We start from the raw sequence: 14703 nt of genomic DNA, 5'->3' as shown, positions 1-14703 counted from the left end.
ATATAATCTGGTCATAATATTTCCTAAATGCTACTTATTTTTTAGAACGATCTTGTTTTTTTTTAAGACTAGTGTCAGCAAATGTGTTGAATTACTCTGGATATTATGTATATATGGTATATCCCTTACCAGATGATGCAACTTCATTTTTCCCCTTAAAAACACTGTAAACCAATAAAGAAATCCAAATAGACATTCTTTCTTTTTTTTTTTTTTTAAATCCATTAATCTATCAGTTAACTATACCATTAAAATGTCCTTAACAATAGCTTAAAATTACTGTTAATAAGTTAATACAATAGCGAAGATTTAAAAAAAAAAAACAAATAAATAAATAAATAGGGTCTTTGTATAAGAAATTGTTTATAGAGATGTTGCTGAAACAAAATTAGGTGTGCATGTACTGAGCATCTTTTAGTTCAGATTTTCTCAGTAGATGACAAATACAGTTGAAATCAGAAGTTTACAGACACTATAAAAAGACACATAATCTTTTTTTTCTCACTGTTTGACATTAACTGTGACTAAACTTTTCCTGTTTTAGGTCAGTTAGGATTACCTATATTATTCCTATTTGCTAAACACCAGAATAATGAGAGAGAGAGAAGTTTTTAGAGAAATTTTTATTATTTTCTCTAAAAAAATAAAAAAAAAAAGTTTATATGCACTAAGATTACTGTGCCTTCAAACTATTTGGGAAAACCGAGATGATGATGTCATGGCTTTGTAAGCTTTTGATAGGTTAATTGACAACATTTGAGTTAATTGGAGGCACACTTGTAGATTTTATGGTTGGTTAATAGAACAATTTAGGGAGTCAGTTTCATACAAGCAAGTCCTTTTTCTTCATTGCACAAAATACTGTATTACCACTGTTTGCCATTAGGGGGCAGTAAAGCAACACTGCGTTAATGTAACCTGTCTGACGGAGCTCAGTAGAAGAAGTGAGCGGACCTCATTGAGGAGTCATGCCACCGGTTGTAAACAAAGTATGAGTCCAGTCTGAACAGTAGAAGAAACGTGTTGTGTTTGTCGTTTTACCACACAGGTTAGTGTCTTCACTACTGCCTCTGTGGAGAAATGACATGTTAACAAGACTGTGCCAGTGAATGTAAACATCTGCCTCAGCCAGCTAGCTAGAAGCTAATGTTAGCTTGATGTTTTCTAGAAGTGTCCACACACCTCTGTTGCTATGGTTACTCTGTTTCTCCAACGTTCCCGGGCACTGCTTTTATGCAGACAAAGTCGTCGTGTATTAAGGGGTGAACTTACATCCTTTAAACGTCTCTTTTAGCAGGTGGCAGGATGGTGCAGCTGCATGTGAAGCGTGGAGATGAAAGCCAGTTTCTTTTCAACACCACAGTGGACGCGCCTCTGGAGACGGTGATCCAGCAAATTACAGCCATTTACAACGGGAGACTCAAAGTGGACAGATTGTGTTCAGGTGAAAACATATCCCCAGTGCTGCCTGCACTCGCTGTAAGGAGGAGAAACTTCAGCAGGCTCACATTTCCTGCTTATTATTGTTTACAAAGAGAGCTGCTTATTGGCAGAGTCTTACTAGCCTAGTTATGCTATTGTAAATGAATGGCTAAGACTTTAACTCTGCACATCAATATTGGTACAAGAGCATTTTCGTCCTGCACTAACAACAACAATACAATCATTCAGTCTTGGAGGATGCAGTGACATAGGCTTGCTTGTTCCTCTGTGCAGAGATCCCAGAGCTGGCAGACCATGGCATCGCACTGCCGCCCAACATGCAGGGCCTGACAGAGGAGCAGGTTGTGGAGCTGAAACTGAAGGATGAATGGGAAGACAGTTGCATCCCCAGTGGAGGGCCAGTATTCAAAAAGGATGAGATTGGGAGGAGGAACGGACAAGGTGAGGCTCGGGCTCTTGTTTGTAAATGTCATCGTTTACCAGTAAATACAAGCAAATGCATGTTTAATGTTGTCAGAAAAACCTTGACACCTGTGGTCCATTTTTTGGCCATTGTTTGGGGTTTGGAATGGGAATTGCAAAATCTAACATATGTGGACATAGCTTTACTCTGCTTACACCTGTGGAATAAATAAATAAATAAATAAATAATTAAAAACATCTTTTGGAAAAACATTATCTTGTCTGACACCGTAAATCGTATCAACTTGAAAATCGCACAGGAGACAGAGAAGGCCTTGATGTACAAAAGGTCTGAAGGGATTTGGCGTTTCTCAAACGGTTTTCGAATGGCGAGCCGTTAAAGTTCATGAGCTGCCACTGCTCAGTGCAGCTGCTCATGCGACTCACTGACAGGCTGAGCAAAGAGAAAAACATGGCTCCATCAACTTAAAGCAGGTTTAACTTGAAGAACGGTCAGACGGGCATGAAGTTGCAACGCAGACCAACGACCCGACCAACGCTGCTTGCAGCTTTAATTTTAGTATTTCTTTTATTTTATATGAATACATGCCATTAAAAAAATCTCTTTACCTTCCACCAGCTCCAAATGATAAAATGAAAGAGGTGTTGATGCGAACAGTGGAGGAGGCGAAGGCCCTGATCTCCAAAGTAAGTGTTTTAAAGAACAGTAGATCATCACTTCTTGCTGTATTCACCAAAAGAGTCACAAATTGATTCAATCTCTCTTTTTCCTCCTCCTGCAGAAACAAGCTCAAGCTAGTGTTTGTGTCACTACGGAGATGGTAAAAGAAGCGCTAGATCAACTGAGGGGTGCAGTCATGATTGTGTACCCCATGGGGCTTCCTCCTCATGACCCTATCAGGATGGAGTTTGAGGACCAGGAAGACCTTTCAGGAACACAGGTAAACAGCTCAGACAGCTTTTGGACGCTGGCCACAAAACATAGTTTTGAGTAAACAATAAAGGCTTAGATTACAGTTTCTATTGTTTTTAAGAAGATTATTTACATCTTGAGTCACCAACAGGATCATTAGAGGTTTTGCTTCTTTTCAAATGGTCTCTCTTTTTTGTCTTTCGGGGTTCGTGAAGCTATTTTCACTGTCTGCTTAATTCCTTTTGCCCTCATTCCTCTACCTCTGCCCTCACCATCTGTCTCTGTACCTCAGGCTTCTCTGCAGGTGATCACGGAGGACGAATGCCAGCTCTGGTGGGCTGCCAAAGAGATGCAGAGGGGGAAGAAATTGCAGGACTACATTGGCAAAAATGAAAAGACAAAGCTTGTGGTCAAAATACAAAAGGTAAGTAATTTCACCAATCTGAAACGAGTATGTTTTGTCTCCTGGGAGAGACAATATGTGTGTTGTTTTATGTTTTAGTTGCTTTTGAGGGTAATTTTTATCTCGTTGTTGCTATGCACTTCAGAAAGGACAGGGGGCACCAGCGAGAGAGCCCCTGATCACGGATGAGCAGCAGAAACAGATGATGATGCATTACCACAGAAGGCAAGAGGAGCTCAAGGTGAGGAAAGGCAAAGCAGTACTCTATGTTCCATGTTCCTGTTTGGGCTGGAAATGCCATCTCACCTTTTCCTCATTACATTTTCAGAAACTTGAGGAGGCAGACGATGACAGCTACCTGGACTCAGAGTGGTCAGACAGAGGGGCTCTCAAAAAACAGTTTCAAGGCCTCACAAATATCAAATGGGGACCAAGATGAAGGCCAGTACCACTCACAATACCGACCGGAGCTGCTTACGGAAGAGCTCTATATGCAGCTGGCCAAGATGCCTTATCGCAATCCTAAAATCAGCTTCCAGTTGTTGTTATTCGAGGTCTTCCAAAGAAAATTATATGTACAGCTGATGTGATCTTATTGCAGGAAGTACATGTATTTCTAGAGTAAACAACTGCCATACACTGTAACTGAGCTGCACGTATATATATATATATATATGAAAGAACAGGTAATAATATCACATAGAGGTTGATGTCATAAAAAACCCAATTTATTAGAAAAAAATTTTGATCCTCGAATTGCTTTACTGTTTTACACATTTTTATTGAAGCTGTGCAAACAAAAGTTAGAAAAAAGTATAATCTGTAATTTTTTTCTGCGTGTAAAAAGAAAAATAAAACTTGACATTTTCCAGTGTAATCTATACACAGTGTTGTTACATTTTGTAATAATTATGTATAAAGGTCCCATGACTTCCCTTGGAGTGCAGGGACAAGGATGCAACACCTTTCCTCTCTTTGTCTCTTATTAGTGGCACACGCATCTCTGAAAGTCGGTGCTGCTCTGAGGCAGGAAGGTGCTACGTAGCAGTAGATGGTCACCCCAGCAGGGACGAGCAAGCTGTAGAGGTCAGACTGTTTCACACACTGGAAACTGTGGGTGGCGCTGGTGCCGTGATTCAAAGAGGTGTGGCCAGTTTCAAGGAATACTGCATAAAAAACCTTCAACATGTAATGCGAGGATAACTCTCACTGCTGTATATTCAAATCTGACGCCTCTTTAAAGAGACAGTTATGGCAGGTGGAACTAGATAGTCTCTTTTGTAAATAGCTGCCAAGTTTAACTACCACTAATGTAGTTATACTACAGGGACTAAAAACATTGTAATTGCCTATTTTTGTCTGTCAAAACAAATCAAAATGACTTTTGCCATTTTTTTTTAAAATGAGCATTAAAAATTGTTTACCACAAATATATAAAAAAAAAACATTTATTTAAAATGTGTTTAAAAAACATCTTCTCTGATTTAATCCTGATTTTGAAAGGCGGTTTTGGATTAGAGCTGACGCTGTTTTCATGGTCCCTGATATGTTCTTTGGTTTATATCACCAGTACAGCTGCTCTGAAGCTGCTTGACAATGAATCAGTAATGTTCTTTAATGACGTGAGAGCTTCATGGCCACTCACCGGTGATTTTGCTCTTTTTGTAGTAAACAACATTTTAGCCTAAAATCTGAGCTTCATTTAATGATGAATAAATGCACCACGTTAATGCCCAATGCCCACCCTCTTTGCAGCATGAAATTGCAAAACACAACAAAACGTTTCTCGGGGCATCAATAATCCATCGCAAAGACCTGCATCATGAAAAAAAAAAAAGTCCTGAAGATGCAGAATAGCATCCATTGGTCCATGATGGATTTAACATGAGCTGCCGTTCAGATAAGAGTTCATCCAGATCTCCTGCATGATCATCTCTCTCCGCTCAATCCTCTCGGCCCGTTCGGCCGCCTCGCTCACATAAGTCACCTCCTCCCAGCCGTGCAGCGCCTTCCTGTCAACAGCTGAGATTAAAGAGTTTTCTGTTCCCTCGCCGTCATCATCATCATCATCTTCATCATCGTCCTCATCGTCATCCTCCTCCTGGCTAGCAGACTTGGGTGCGAGTCTTTGATCTCTGAGCTGCCGCCCTCTGCAGGTCACTCGGACAGACACGGCCAGCAGCGTGATGAGAAGACCAACGCACACGCTGGAGGTAAACAGTAGCGCTGCCATTTCTGGGTGCTCTGTGTGGGAAATATGGCGAAGAGTTGTAACAAAACATGGATCTGGATGTGTTTGCGCAAGTGTATGCATGTAAAAAAAAACATTACCTTTGATGTAGGCATAAGTCAGGAGAGAGTTGCTCATCATAGCTCCTGAGCTGTCGGGCTGACTTGTGGAAAAAGGCTCCTCCGGATGTGCAGTAGAGGCTGTTGTGAAAATGACAAGTATGATGTGGAGAAAAGACCTTAAAAAGATGGAATTACCACAAACTTCATGATGGCGTTACCTTTCTCTGTATCCACGGTGGGAGATGAGGTGGAGCTGAATATGTTCGGGTCTGCTTCCCTCAGTAAAGTCTGTGGTACTATTTGAAAGAAGACAGAAGAGTCTTTGTGTTGCTGCAAACAAATTGACTCAGTAGCTGTGTATTGGTGAATCTACAGCAAACCATTTGTCAGCAAGTTACCTCCTCCATCCAAACTGGTCCCACAATAGCACTACACTCTCCAATCATGAATACTTTCTGTCCGATTGTATTAATAACCGGCCTACAAGGTTACCACGCATTGTTTTGCTCTAGATCAAGCCAACAGTGCCAAAGGAATTCTTTCAACACCAGGCTTAAGTCACAACTACGAATTATGATACATGAACAATGTTGCTGGATGACCTCACTGGCATTTGTGCCAATTGCAGGAAGTTTACCAGGATGTCAACTTTAGCTTGCAAATCTGAGTCACAGCTTATTATTCCTTGCTACTGTGTTGTTGGGTGTGAGAGGATAGGAGCAGCTGATGGCTGGGATCAGCAGATAAGAATTCACAGTAGGAAGGTACAAACGTTCGCTGAAGGAACTGTCACATAATCAAAGAGGCCAAAACAAAAGCACACATGACGTGAATCATCAACGACAGGCGGTTCCCATTTTGAAACTGATTCGTCACTTGTAATTATGCTTTGTGAATGAGGAAGCAGAGAGAGTCCTACCACAAGAATAGATCACACTGAGGTACTTCCTGGTTCCTGGAAAGCAGGGGTCTCTAAAGGTCTGGTTGCTCACGGCAACGGCGCACTTCTGTTTGTTGTAGCAGGACTTGGACACCAAGTGTACAGCCTCGTGGTTCAGACACTCTGTAGGGAGGAGCAAAGAGACACATAGAGATTCATTTACTGAATAGAAAGCACCACATTTGTGTGTTCACTGATGTGCACGTCGGCTGCAATAACAATGATTCAACGTTTTACAGGAGTTTGGTTGAAGTTTAGCTACAATAAAATTCCCTCTTTCTACAGTCGGCCTTTTGTTTTTTGTTTGTTTAATCCAGCAAAGCAGATAATTAACTTAATGCATCTATGTTAGTTCAATGTCATATTTAATCTTTAAATTGTTTTTATTAATTTTAAATAAGGAAATGCCCAGATAATGAAGTTACCTTAAAGCATTGTATCATATTATTGTAAAGTTTCATTGAATCAAATCACAATGAAATTTAACTACTGTCTCAGACCACACTCTCCCTGCATTCCAGATCGCATATGTTTTTATTTTCCTTTTAGTATGGACTGCAGCTGCCACTAAAAAGTACATATTATTACACTCAGTATGCATACAATTGGAAATTTTTTTTTTTTTTTTTGCCATTATATTGCCCCTTCAGCTTTCACCATCTTGCTCATGTATCCGTCACAGTCTGCAGTGTGACATTAGCTCTAGTCTGTCTGTGAACTCTTGGCAGCTCAAGCTCATTACTTGAAGGAGACACTGTGACATATGTGAGGTATCCTCTAATGTGCAAAGGATTGTGGGTCAGAATAGCCAGAGAAGCACGCTGCAAAATGAAACCGTGTGTAGTAAGACATCCTGGTATTTTTGGCAGACTGCATTTTGACATGCTATGTATTGGGACTTACTAAATCTTTTTCGGGCGCACTGTATAGGACGGTAGTCTGGATATTGGAACGCATCCACTGTTTGAGTTGCAATGCCAGGAAAAGCACAGGTGTAGCCACTTACACTGACACTGGCCGAGACAAATGGAATGCAGCCATTATCGATGTCCTTACTTACACACCTGTTTTTTTAAGGCATGTGAAAATGTGTGCCATTAAAAATAAAAATAAAAAAAACAATACCATGTTATGTTTGCTTGTGTGTATAAAGGTCATGTTCCCCATAAATCTTTTTTTATTTATTTTTGTATTTTAAAGCAAATTTCAGACTTTACTGAACAGATTGGCGCTGACATTTCCATAGGACTTCTATTCATGTCACCACCTGCCATAATTCTATTGATAAGCCTCAGCAGGAAAAGTAAAGCTGGTAAGTGATACAATTAAAGATGCCAGAATACCTTTTAGGGTTTTAAGGTTCTGTCTCACCGTCACAGTATCAGTGTCACATGAGGCCACCAGATGCTACTAATCAAAATAGTGATGGTTGTGCTTACTTACACTAATTAAACAAGGAAACACATGTGAGAGCCATTAGTAGATGTTACCAGTTTAACTGTTTGCTAAAACTTTCTGTCATCTCTCACTATGTAAAGTAGTGAAATAAACAGAATTCCCATTGGTTTATGAAGACTTTTTTCAAAACTTGTCTGACAGTATAAAACTCACATCAACTCACCAAATGGGGGTGGTCTTGTCAGGTGTGAAGGGCAGGTGTCCGTCTGACCCAGACTTCGCCCGTAGACAGCTGCGTAGATGTTCAGCACCCTGGGGGGCTTACAGCGCAGGACCATGGTCTCTCCTTCACATACCACATGTCTTTTGTGTTCAGCTGAATGAGGGGGGAAAATAGTAAGGTTGAGGAGGTGGAGGGTCCGATGGGTGTGAGAAACCGTGTGTAGGTGTGCAGCTATTTCACGCTCATTCTCCAGCGAATGTGTGAGAGAAACTGAAGCTGAAACAGCAGGGACAAGTGAGATGTGAGCTGCTGAACTCACTGGGTTTACACTTGTAGTGCACATGGAGGTATTTGGCTGTGCCGGGGCAAGGGTCCTTCCCAAACAGCAGGTGATTGACAGGCAGCTGGCAATCTCTATGGCTCTGACACTCCGACAACAGTTTCTGCACAATGAAGAGGCGGTCAACAAATACACAGGATCTGATATGGCAATCCAGAGTGAGGCAAGGGCTTAAAAAGAGAACCAAATCAGATGCAAACAAGGAACGATGCACTAAATGGTTGACAAATGGAAGACAGCAGGCTGTGCCTCTATAAACCTGCATGACGGCATTCACTCCAAAGCTAAAACACACATGGAGACAATTCAACTCCATTACATCATCTAAAACTAGTGCACACCCACCTATTAAGAACTGACCCAGTAAGAGTGCAAAGTGCTGCATATCCCATACACATAAAATGCACCTGTAGAGCAGTAAAAGCTGAACAGCTGTGGTTGTGGCCTCTGAGTGGAAGGTCTGGGTCTGCTCTGCACAGCCGCACCTCGCCGCTCCCGTAGAAGGCCGACTGGACGGAGATGGTGGAGTGACGTGGACAGTGGAGTCGCAGAGGCTGTCCGTCACAGGCGTGAGCAGAGTGGCTGGTGATGATCCTGGACAGGTAGTCTGATGGGCAAATCGCACTGGTTAGGCTGTAATGCACATGGGAATTTACTGATGATGTATCTGAGTTTTCAATAAAGGAATGATCCATCAATTTTACAAATGAAGCTGAGTTTAGTTGTGTTCTTGCATCTCCAAGATAGTTTATTGTGTAACCAAAAGGGGCAACTGCTATACTTAACAGGGTAGACACACAGTTAATACTAAAAAATTACATAATGAAAAAGAAATGTGACCTCCTGAACTCCACAACCTACCAGTGGGTTTAGAGGCATGTTTATGCTTAAAAATCACTCAAATTACATCATGTGTCACAGCCAGAGATATTAGATTTTCAACTTTCCGACTGCAGTAGAATACATGATGCACAACTTGCAATTCCATTAGAAAAATTAACCAAATCTGACTCAGCTGCAACCAACAGACGTGGCCAAAAACTCTGGAACTATTGGGCTGACATGCAGGCTGTGTTTACACAGAGCGTATAAGAGACAAGCACAGTGACAAACCAGAGACTGAAAGGAAAATAAAACATATGTGAGCAATGATGTAACTGCAGCATGATTCAAAAGTGGTACCAGCAAGTTGTTGGAGGATACATTCTGCACGGTGAAATATCTTTACAGATTTGAGGTGTGCAGTAGTGTGAAAAACACCCTGTTTGTAGAAATTGTAAAACATCTATAATATGTAGAGTCACCATTTTCTTCCTGTATTGGTGACACGTGTAATGCATCTGTGGTTGCGGATCAGATTATTTGACCTCCCTGGCGCTCTCATTGGTGTCTCATGTTGCTTTTGAAACCAGTACAGTGCTGCCTGACTGTCTGTTCTTTTTCCTGGGTGGCAAATTCCACCAGCTGGCATTCAACAGGTACGACCCATCTTTGTGTTGATAAATGTGACGTATGAGTTGTTTATCTTAAGAGTAGATGAGGCTACATTGTTTGTCTTAAAGAAAATGAATCCTGCAAGATTCAGAAGAGAGTTTAGATAAAACATCAAAATATCATTTTCATTATACAAAAAAAATGCTGAGAATGGCTATAGTCTTGATCTAATGACATAAAGAGATGGATGCTCATCTGTTAATCCAGTGTAGATATATGTCTGTTGACAGCCACTGCAGAGTGCAAAACAGGCATGTATGTTACTCATTAGTTTGTCTTTTACATGATCTCATCTCAGACAGGTGCACAGCTCAGTGCCGCACAACAAAAGGGATCTTTGGGTATTTTATGAGCCACCTTATCTGTAACCATACATCAGCATGACAAACAGAAGTTTATTTTTTAACCCCTGCCCCCACATGCAGCTATTATTACACCAGCTAGAAGAGTGTGGTACCACAGCACACCTACTATAAGTGACACTTTCCTACAGCTTCTAAGGACAAAACCCCTTCCTGGGGTCTGTAAACATTCTCATCCTGACCTGACAGGACCACCACCACCATCATCTTACTTGAGAAGTCAGCCAGTCCATTCATGCGTCTGGTCCACAGGAGTAAAGTCAGACAGATGAGGCTGTGGCTCCAGTCCAGTCCGTGGCAAGGACGCGTCCAGCTCATGACTCGCATCCCCTGTTCTTTTGATCATATTAAAGAGACTCGAGAAATTCACTGTAGGACTTCATGAAAAAAAAAAACACACAAGAAGGTGAAATGATCCTGCGAGGCCGCGGCATGGAGCTTCATCTCTCTTATAGGCCTAAACGCACCGAAACTGTGAGAAAGTCACCGCTTCATCCATCTCACAGAAAAACACCAGGAGCCGATGGAAGCGCATGAGAGCGGCTGTCGGCTGCTGAACAAGAGCCGCCTCGCTGCAGTAAAATGGACCACAGAGGAGGCTGGGAATAACAGCTGCGCAACAAGTTGCTCAAAAACTGACAGACGAGCTGATCAATCCGACGCGTGGTGTTGCCGCTGGTGGTGGTGGTGGTGGTGAGTCTCCAAATCCGACTTTTCCTGCTGCTGCTGCTGCTGATCAACGATTTGTGAATGGGTGCATGTGGAAACTGAGAGCGACTTACAGTAACAGCTGAGTGGGAATCATGATGTGGGCGTGGCAGATAAAACTATTTTAAAGGGAAGAAGAGGGGCGACACACTCACTGGTATGACGCACTGGAGGCGCTTTGAGTTTTTTTTTTTCTTACTCCTCCATGAGGCACATGTTTACTTTCTGGATTATGGCAAAGTGCTTTCATTCTGCTCATTTCCTCAGAGCCTTTCATTCTTTCACTTCATGCTTTTCTCTTCCTTCTGCCTCACTAGGCAAAAGGCACCAATCAGTTTTTTTTTTTTGTCATATAGATTTATGTCATCAATAAACCAGATTTCTCTTTATTTAATTTTGTGCAATTAAAAAAACTTGTATCAAAGTTTTATTTCAAACACAAGCATTCTGCCCTCTCTGTTCATATTTGTCAGATTATTATATCTCTCCAAAGCAAAATTAATAATATATATAGAGAGAAAAGAAGAAGAAATGGAGTTCACTTGCAAAAACAGACAACTCTCTTTTTGTAGATTTTCAGGAAACTTGTTTTGTTGTTGTTGTTGTTTGCGTGCGATAACATCAATCAAACTGGAGTGGATTTGACTCAGTGACAAAAACAGATAAATGACAAAAAATAGATAAGTTTGATTGATATTGTCTCAGGTAGACGACGGAAAAGTGGGGTTTCTGAAGCTTTCTGAAGATGAAGTTATCTGTTTTTGTAAAGGAACTCTTCAAATGCAGAAAAACACTACGAGAGCACATTGTCAAAACATTTCATCAAGACAGCAACCCTTGAATTAGATCACAACGATGAGATTAAATGCCGATTGCTTGTTTTTTTCTCCCCATCAGTTTTTAAATGAGTGATATTTTGATTCTGCTTTTCATAAACTATTCATGCCCCACGCATGGTGCCTTTCAATAAAGCTGGGGGCCTACTGGGTAAATTGCTCCCGGGCCCATGCACATCCATGACCCACTCCATGGTAACCGCTCAATCTCCTTGTCAGACTGCAGAGCAGACCTACAACAGTCAAACTGACAGAGACCGTTGGGGTCTCCACGCTCAGCTCCGGGGAGGGAGGGCTGGCAGGAGGGGGAGGAGGTGGAACTGCAGGGTGATATTTTGCATACAAACTGGACAAGTTGGTTCCATTCTCTGTGCCTTAGCTTTAGGCACCCAGGGAGTGGCTCCCAAACCGCTTTCATGTGCCGTTATCCCTCCAAAGCCTGTGGAATTCTGTTGTCAAACTCAAAAGATTTCCTGCACTTTGTTTTTAAGACGTAATTCAGACGTGTAGGCCAGACGGAAAAATAACAATTGCACTTGAGCAAGTATAATGATGGGTGATGGGTTCGTGGTTTGAGGCATGATGGAAAAAGCTGTTATTTAAAAATACAGAAATAACCTACAAATAAATGAAGATGTCAGTTTTGTTTCGCCACATTGTCGGCAATCTCCAGGAGGCCGACAGGTAACATAAAGAATTTAAGAATACAGTGGAATTTATATGTTAGTATGCGCATAAAATAGATTATTGTACATTCTTTAAATCTGTAAGGTGTTTCTCCAAGCATATTAGTACTGAATCCTCATTTAACATTTACAACACGTTTCAAAAACATGTCATCTCCCTGTGTTTGGGCAGACAGATGGACAGATGGTAGTTAAACTTGATCAAAGTAAAACTCTCACGACATGTTGCTAATAGTAGTTCAAATTGGAAACAAAGCCCCTCAATTAGATTGCAGCGACCAGAAAATAAAGACAAAACATTTGATTAGGGGTAATGATGTTTGCAGCAAACAGGAAGATCGTGATTTACATTTTCTCCTGAAGAAGTCTTGTGATTAGTTTGAGGGTTGGTCACAGCTACAGGGAACTTTAATACACTTTTTTTTTGTCTTAGTCAACTGTATCTGATATGCCTGTATATATCAAATACAGATAAAAAGATAGATAATCAATAGGTCTTACTGGCCTCAAATGAAATAAAAACTTGACCTGCTGACAGTGTTTCGATGCACTAATTAAAGGAAAATCTAAAATTCTGACCCCTACAGTGAGAGGATCCACTGGTGAGGAGCATTTTTGTGGCATGGTTTGGGTTTAAATCCATATATAGTTGTTCTGAGTGATCAGCTTTACCCTACAATGAAACATCAGAAGTGACCTCAGTGCCTCATCAATTGTTTTCCTTTAATTTGTCATCTGGCTATAGTTTTCACAGTCCTAATAACAGAATGCAAACAAAGTCTTAACTTTTTATGTTACAAAAAGATTCTGTAGGTTTAGCTTGATTATCACACTGAACAGCTCGGTTGCATAAAAGCTATATTTTTAACAAACCTTAGAAAACTTTGATCCTAATTCCCCATTGAAAAAAACCTTAAGATTGACAGGATCTTCAGCAGTGGACAAAAACCAGCTGCCGAAACGCATCACAAGAAGCCTCACCAGTTTCTCATTGTTTCTAAATGTTCCACAGTGTTTGCTGTTGTTTCTAAGTGTTCCAGAATGTTTTGGAGTGTCTTAGATTCCTTGTCATGGTTTCTAAGCATTCTAGACTACTTCCCTTTGTTTGGCATTATGCCAGACTCTTCCCCATTGTTTCTAGGTGTTCTAGATTTTTCCCACTTTGTCTCTAAGTATTCCAGACTATTTGTCATTGTTTCTAAATGTTCCATTGTATTTGTCTTTGTTTTTAGGTGTTCCAGAATGTTTTTTCTTTGTCTTTGACTGTTCCAGATTCTTTCTCATTGTTTGAAAGTATCATGTATTTTTTTCCCATTGTTTATAGGTGGTCTAGATGTTTTCTTTTTCTTTTTTTTTCCAAGTATCCCAGACTCCTTCTCAGTGTTTCTAAGTTTTCCTGATTTTTTTCTTTTTCTTTTTTTTTTTGCCTTTATTCAGAGAAGTGGATTGAGATAGGAAAAGGGGGAGAAGAATGGGGAGAGACCTGCAGCAAATGGTCATGAGCGAGATTCAAACTCACGACCGCTGTATCGGGGACTATAGGCCCTGCTCATGGGACGCAGTCCTATCCGGTTGAGCTCCTGGGCTGTCTCTTCCTCAGTTTTTCTCATTCTATCTACAGTTGAAAACAGAAGTTTACATACACGATATAAAAAGACATAAAACCTTATTTTTTTCTCTCAATATCTGATATGTAATCCCACTAAACTTTTCCTCTTTTACATCACTCAGGATTACTAAAAGGATTTCTTTGCTAAATGCCAGAATCATGAGCAGGTAATTTTTTTACTGCTTTATTCAAAGTCAGAAGTCTACATACACTAAGATTACTGTGCCTTCAAACTATTTGGGAAAGCCCAGATGATGATGTCATGGCTTTGGAGGCTTCTGATTGGTTAACTGACAATATTTGAGTTAACTGGAGGAACACCTGTGGATGTATTTTAAGACACACCTCAAACACACTGATTCCTTTTGTGACAACATGGGAAATGTAAAGAAATCAGCCAAGATACCAGGAAGAGAACTGTTGTGTGTTTCTAAGTATCCCAGACTATTTGTCATCATTTCTAAATGTTCCATTGTGTTTGTTGTTGTTTCTAAGTGTTCCAGAATGTATTTGTCTTTGTTTTTGAGTGTCTTAGATTCTTTGTCATGGTTTCTAAGCGTTCGAGACTATTTCTTTTTGTTTGTAATAATCCCAGACTCTTCCCCATTATAGAAATGACTATTTTATTATTTT

At 40.7% G+C, this 14703-nt stretch overlaps 2 protein-coding genes across 4 annotated transcripts; one reads left to right on the top strand and one right to left on the bottom strand.

The window, feature by feature from the left end:
* The first annotated feature begins 946 nt into the window (after positions 1–946).
* Positions 947–5019, top strand: cfap298 (cilia and flagella associated protein 298). Of its 2 annotated transcripts, none has more exons than XM_008277886.1 (8): positions 947–1048; positions 1295–1444; positions 1717–1884; positions 2486–2553; positions 2649–2807; positions 3072–3203; positions 3328–3423; positions 3511–5019. In XM_008277886.1, exons 2-8 carry the CDS (start codon positions 1306–1308, stop codon positions 3619–3621), a joined length of 873 nt encoding a protein of 290 aa, XP_008276108.1. In that variant the 5' UTR covers positions 947–1048; positions 1295–1305; the 3' UTR covers positions 3622–5019. The 2 variants fall into 2 exon arrangements, with proteins under 2 accessions (XP_008276108.1, XP_008276109.1); XM_008277887.1 differs by having other exon boundaries at positions 955–1048; positions 1298–1444.
* On the bottom strand, positions 3889–11001 carry eva1c (eva-1 homolog C (C. elegans)). Of its 2 annotated transcripts, none has more exons than XM_008277888.1 (8): positions 10444–11001; positions 8783–8982; positions 8355–8478; positions 8036–8188; positions 6394–6537; positions 5693–5770; positions 5514–5612; positions 3889–5426 (listed from the first exon to the last, which is right to left on the bottom strand). In XM_008277888.1, the coding sequence occupies exons 1-8, from the start codon at positions 10556–10558 to the stop codon at positions 5062–5064; spliced, it is 1278 nt and encodes a 425-aa protein (XP_008276110.1). In that variant the 5' UTR covers positions 10559–11001; the 3' UTR covers positions 3889–5061. The 2 variants fall into 2 exon arrangements, with proteins under 2 accessions (XP_008276110.1, XP_008276111.1); XM_008277889.1 differs by having other exon boundaries at positions 5204–5426; positions 5693–5804.
* Between the last annotated feature and the right edge of the window lie 3702 nt (positions 11002–14703).

The sequence above is a fragment of the Stegastes partitus genome, unplaced genomic scaffold, assembly GCF_000690725.1.
Source record: "Stegastes partitus isolate 25-593 unplaced genomic scaffold, Stegastes_partitus-1.0.2 Scaffold109, whole genome shotgun sequence".
NCBI lineage: Eukaryota > Metazoa > Chordata > Actinopteri > Pomacentridae > Stegastes > Stegastes partitus.
Note: the sequence above shows the minus strand (reverse complement) of the source record. Positions and strands in the feature narration are given on the sequence as shown.

Excerpts from the sequence above, each read along its gene's own strand:
- cfap298 (XM_008277886.1), top strand. The coding sequence starts at position 1,306 with ATGGTGCAGCTGCATGTGAAGCGTGGAGATGAAAGCCAGTTTCTTTTC. Across the intron at positions 3,204-3,327 it reads TTGTGGTCAAAATACAAAAG|AAAGGACAGGGGGCACCAGC; the intron begins GTAAGTAATTTC and ends TATGCACTTCAG. Across the intron at positions 3,424-3,510 it reads GAAGGCAAGAGGAGCTCAAG|AAACTTGAGGAGGCAGACGA; the intron begins GTGAGGAAAGGC and ends TTACATTTTCAG.
- eva1c (XM_008277888.1), bottom strand. The coding sequence starts at position 10,558 with ATGCGAGTCATGAGCTGGACGCGTCCTTGCCACGGACTGGACTGGAGC. Across the intron at positions 5,771-6,393 it reads CAGTGTGATCTATTCTTGTG|TACCACAGACTTTACTGAGG; the intron begins GTAGGACTCTCT and ends TCTTTCAAATAG. Across the intron at positions 5,613-5,692 it reads CACCGTGGATACAGAGAAAG|CCTCTACTGCACATCCGGAG; the intron begins GTAACGCCATCA and ends TTTTCACAACAG.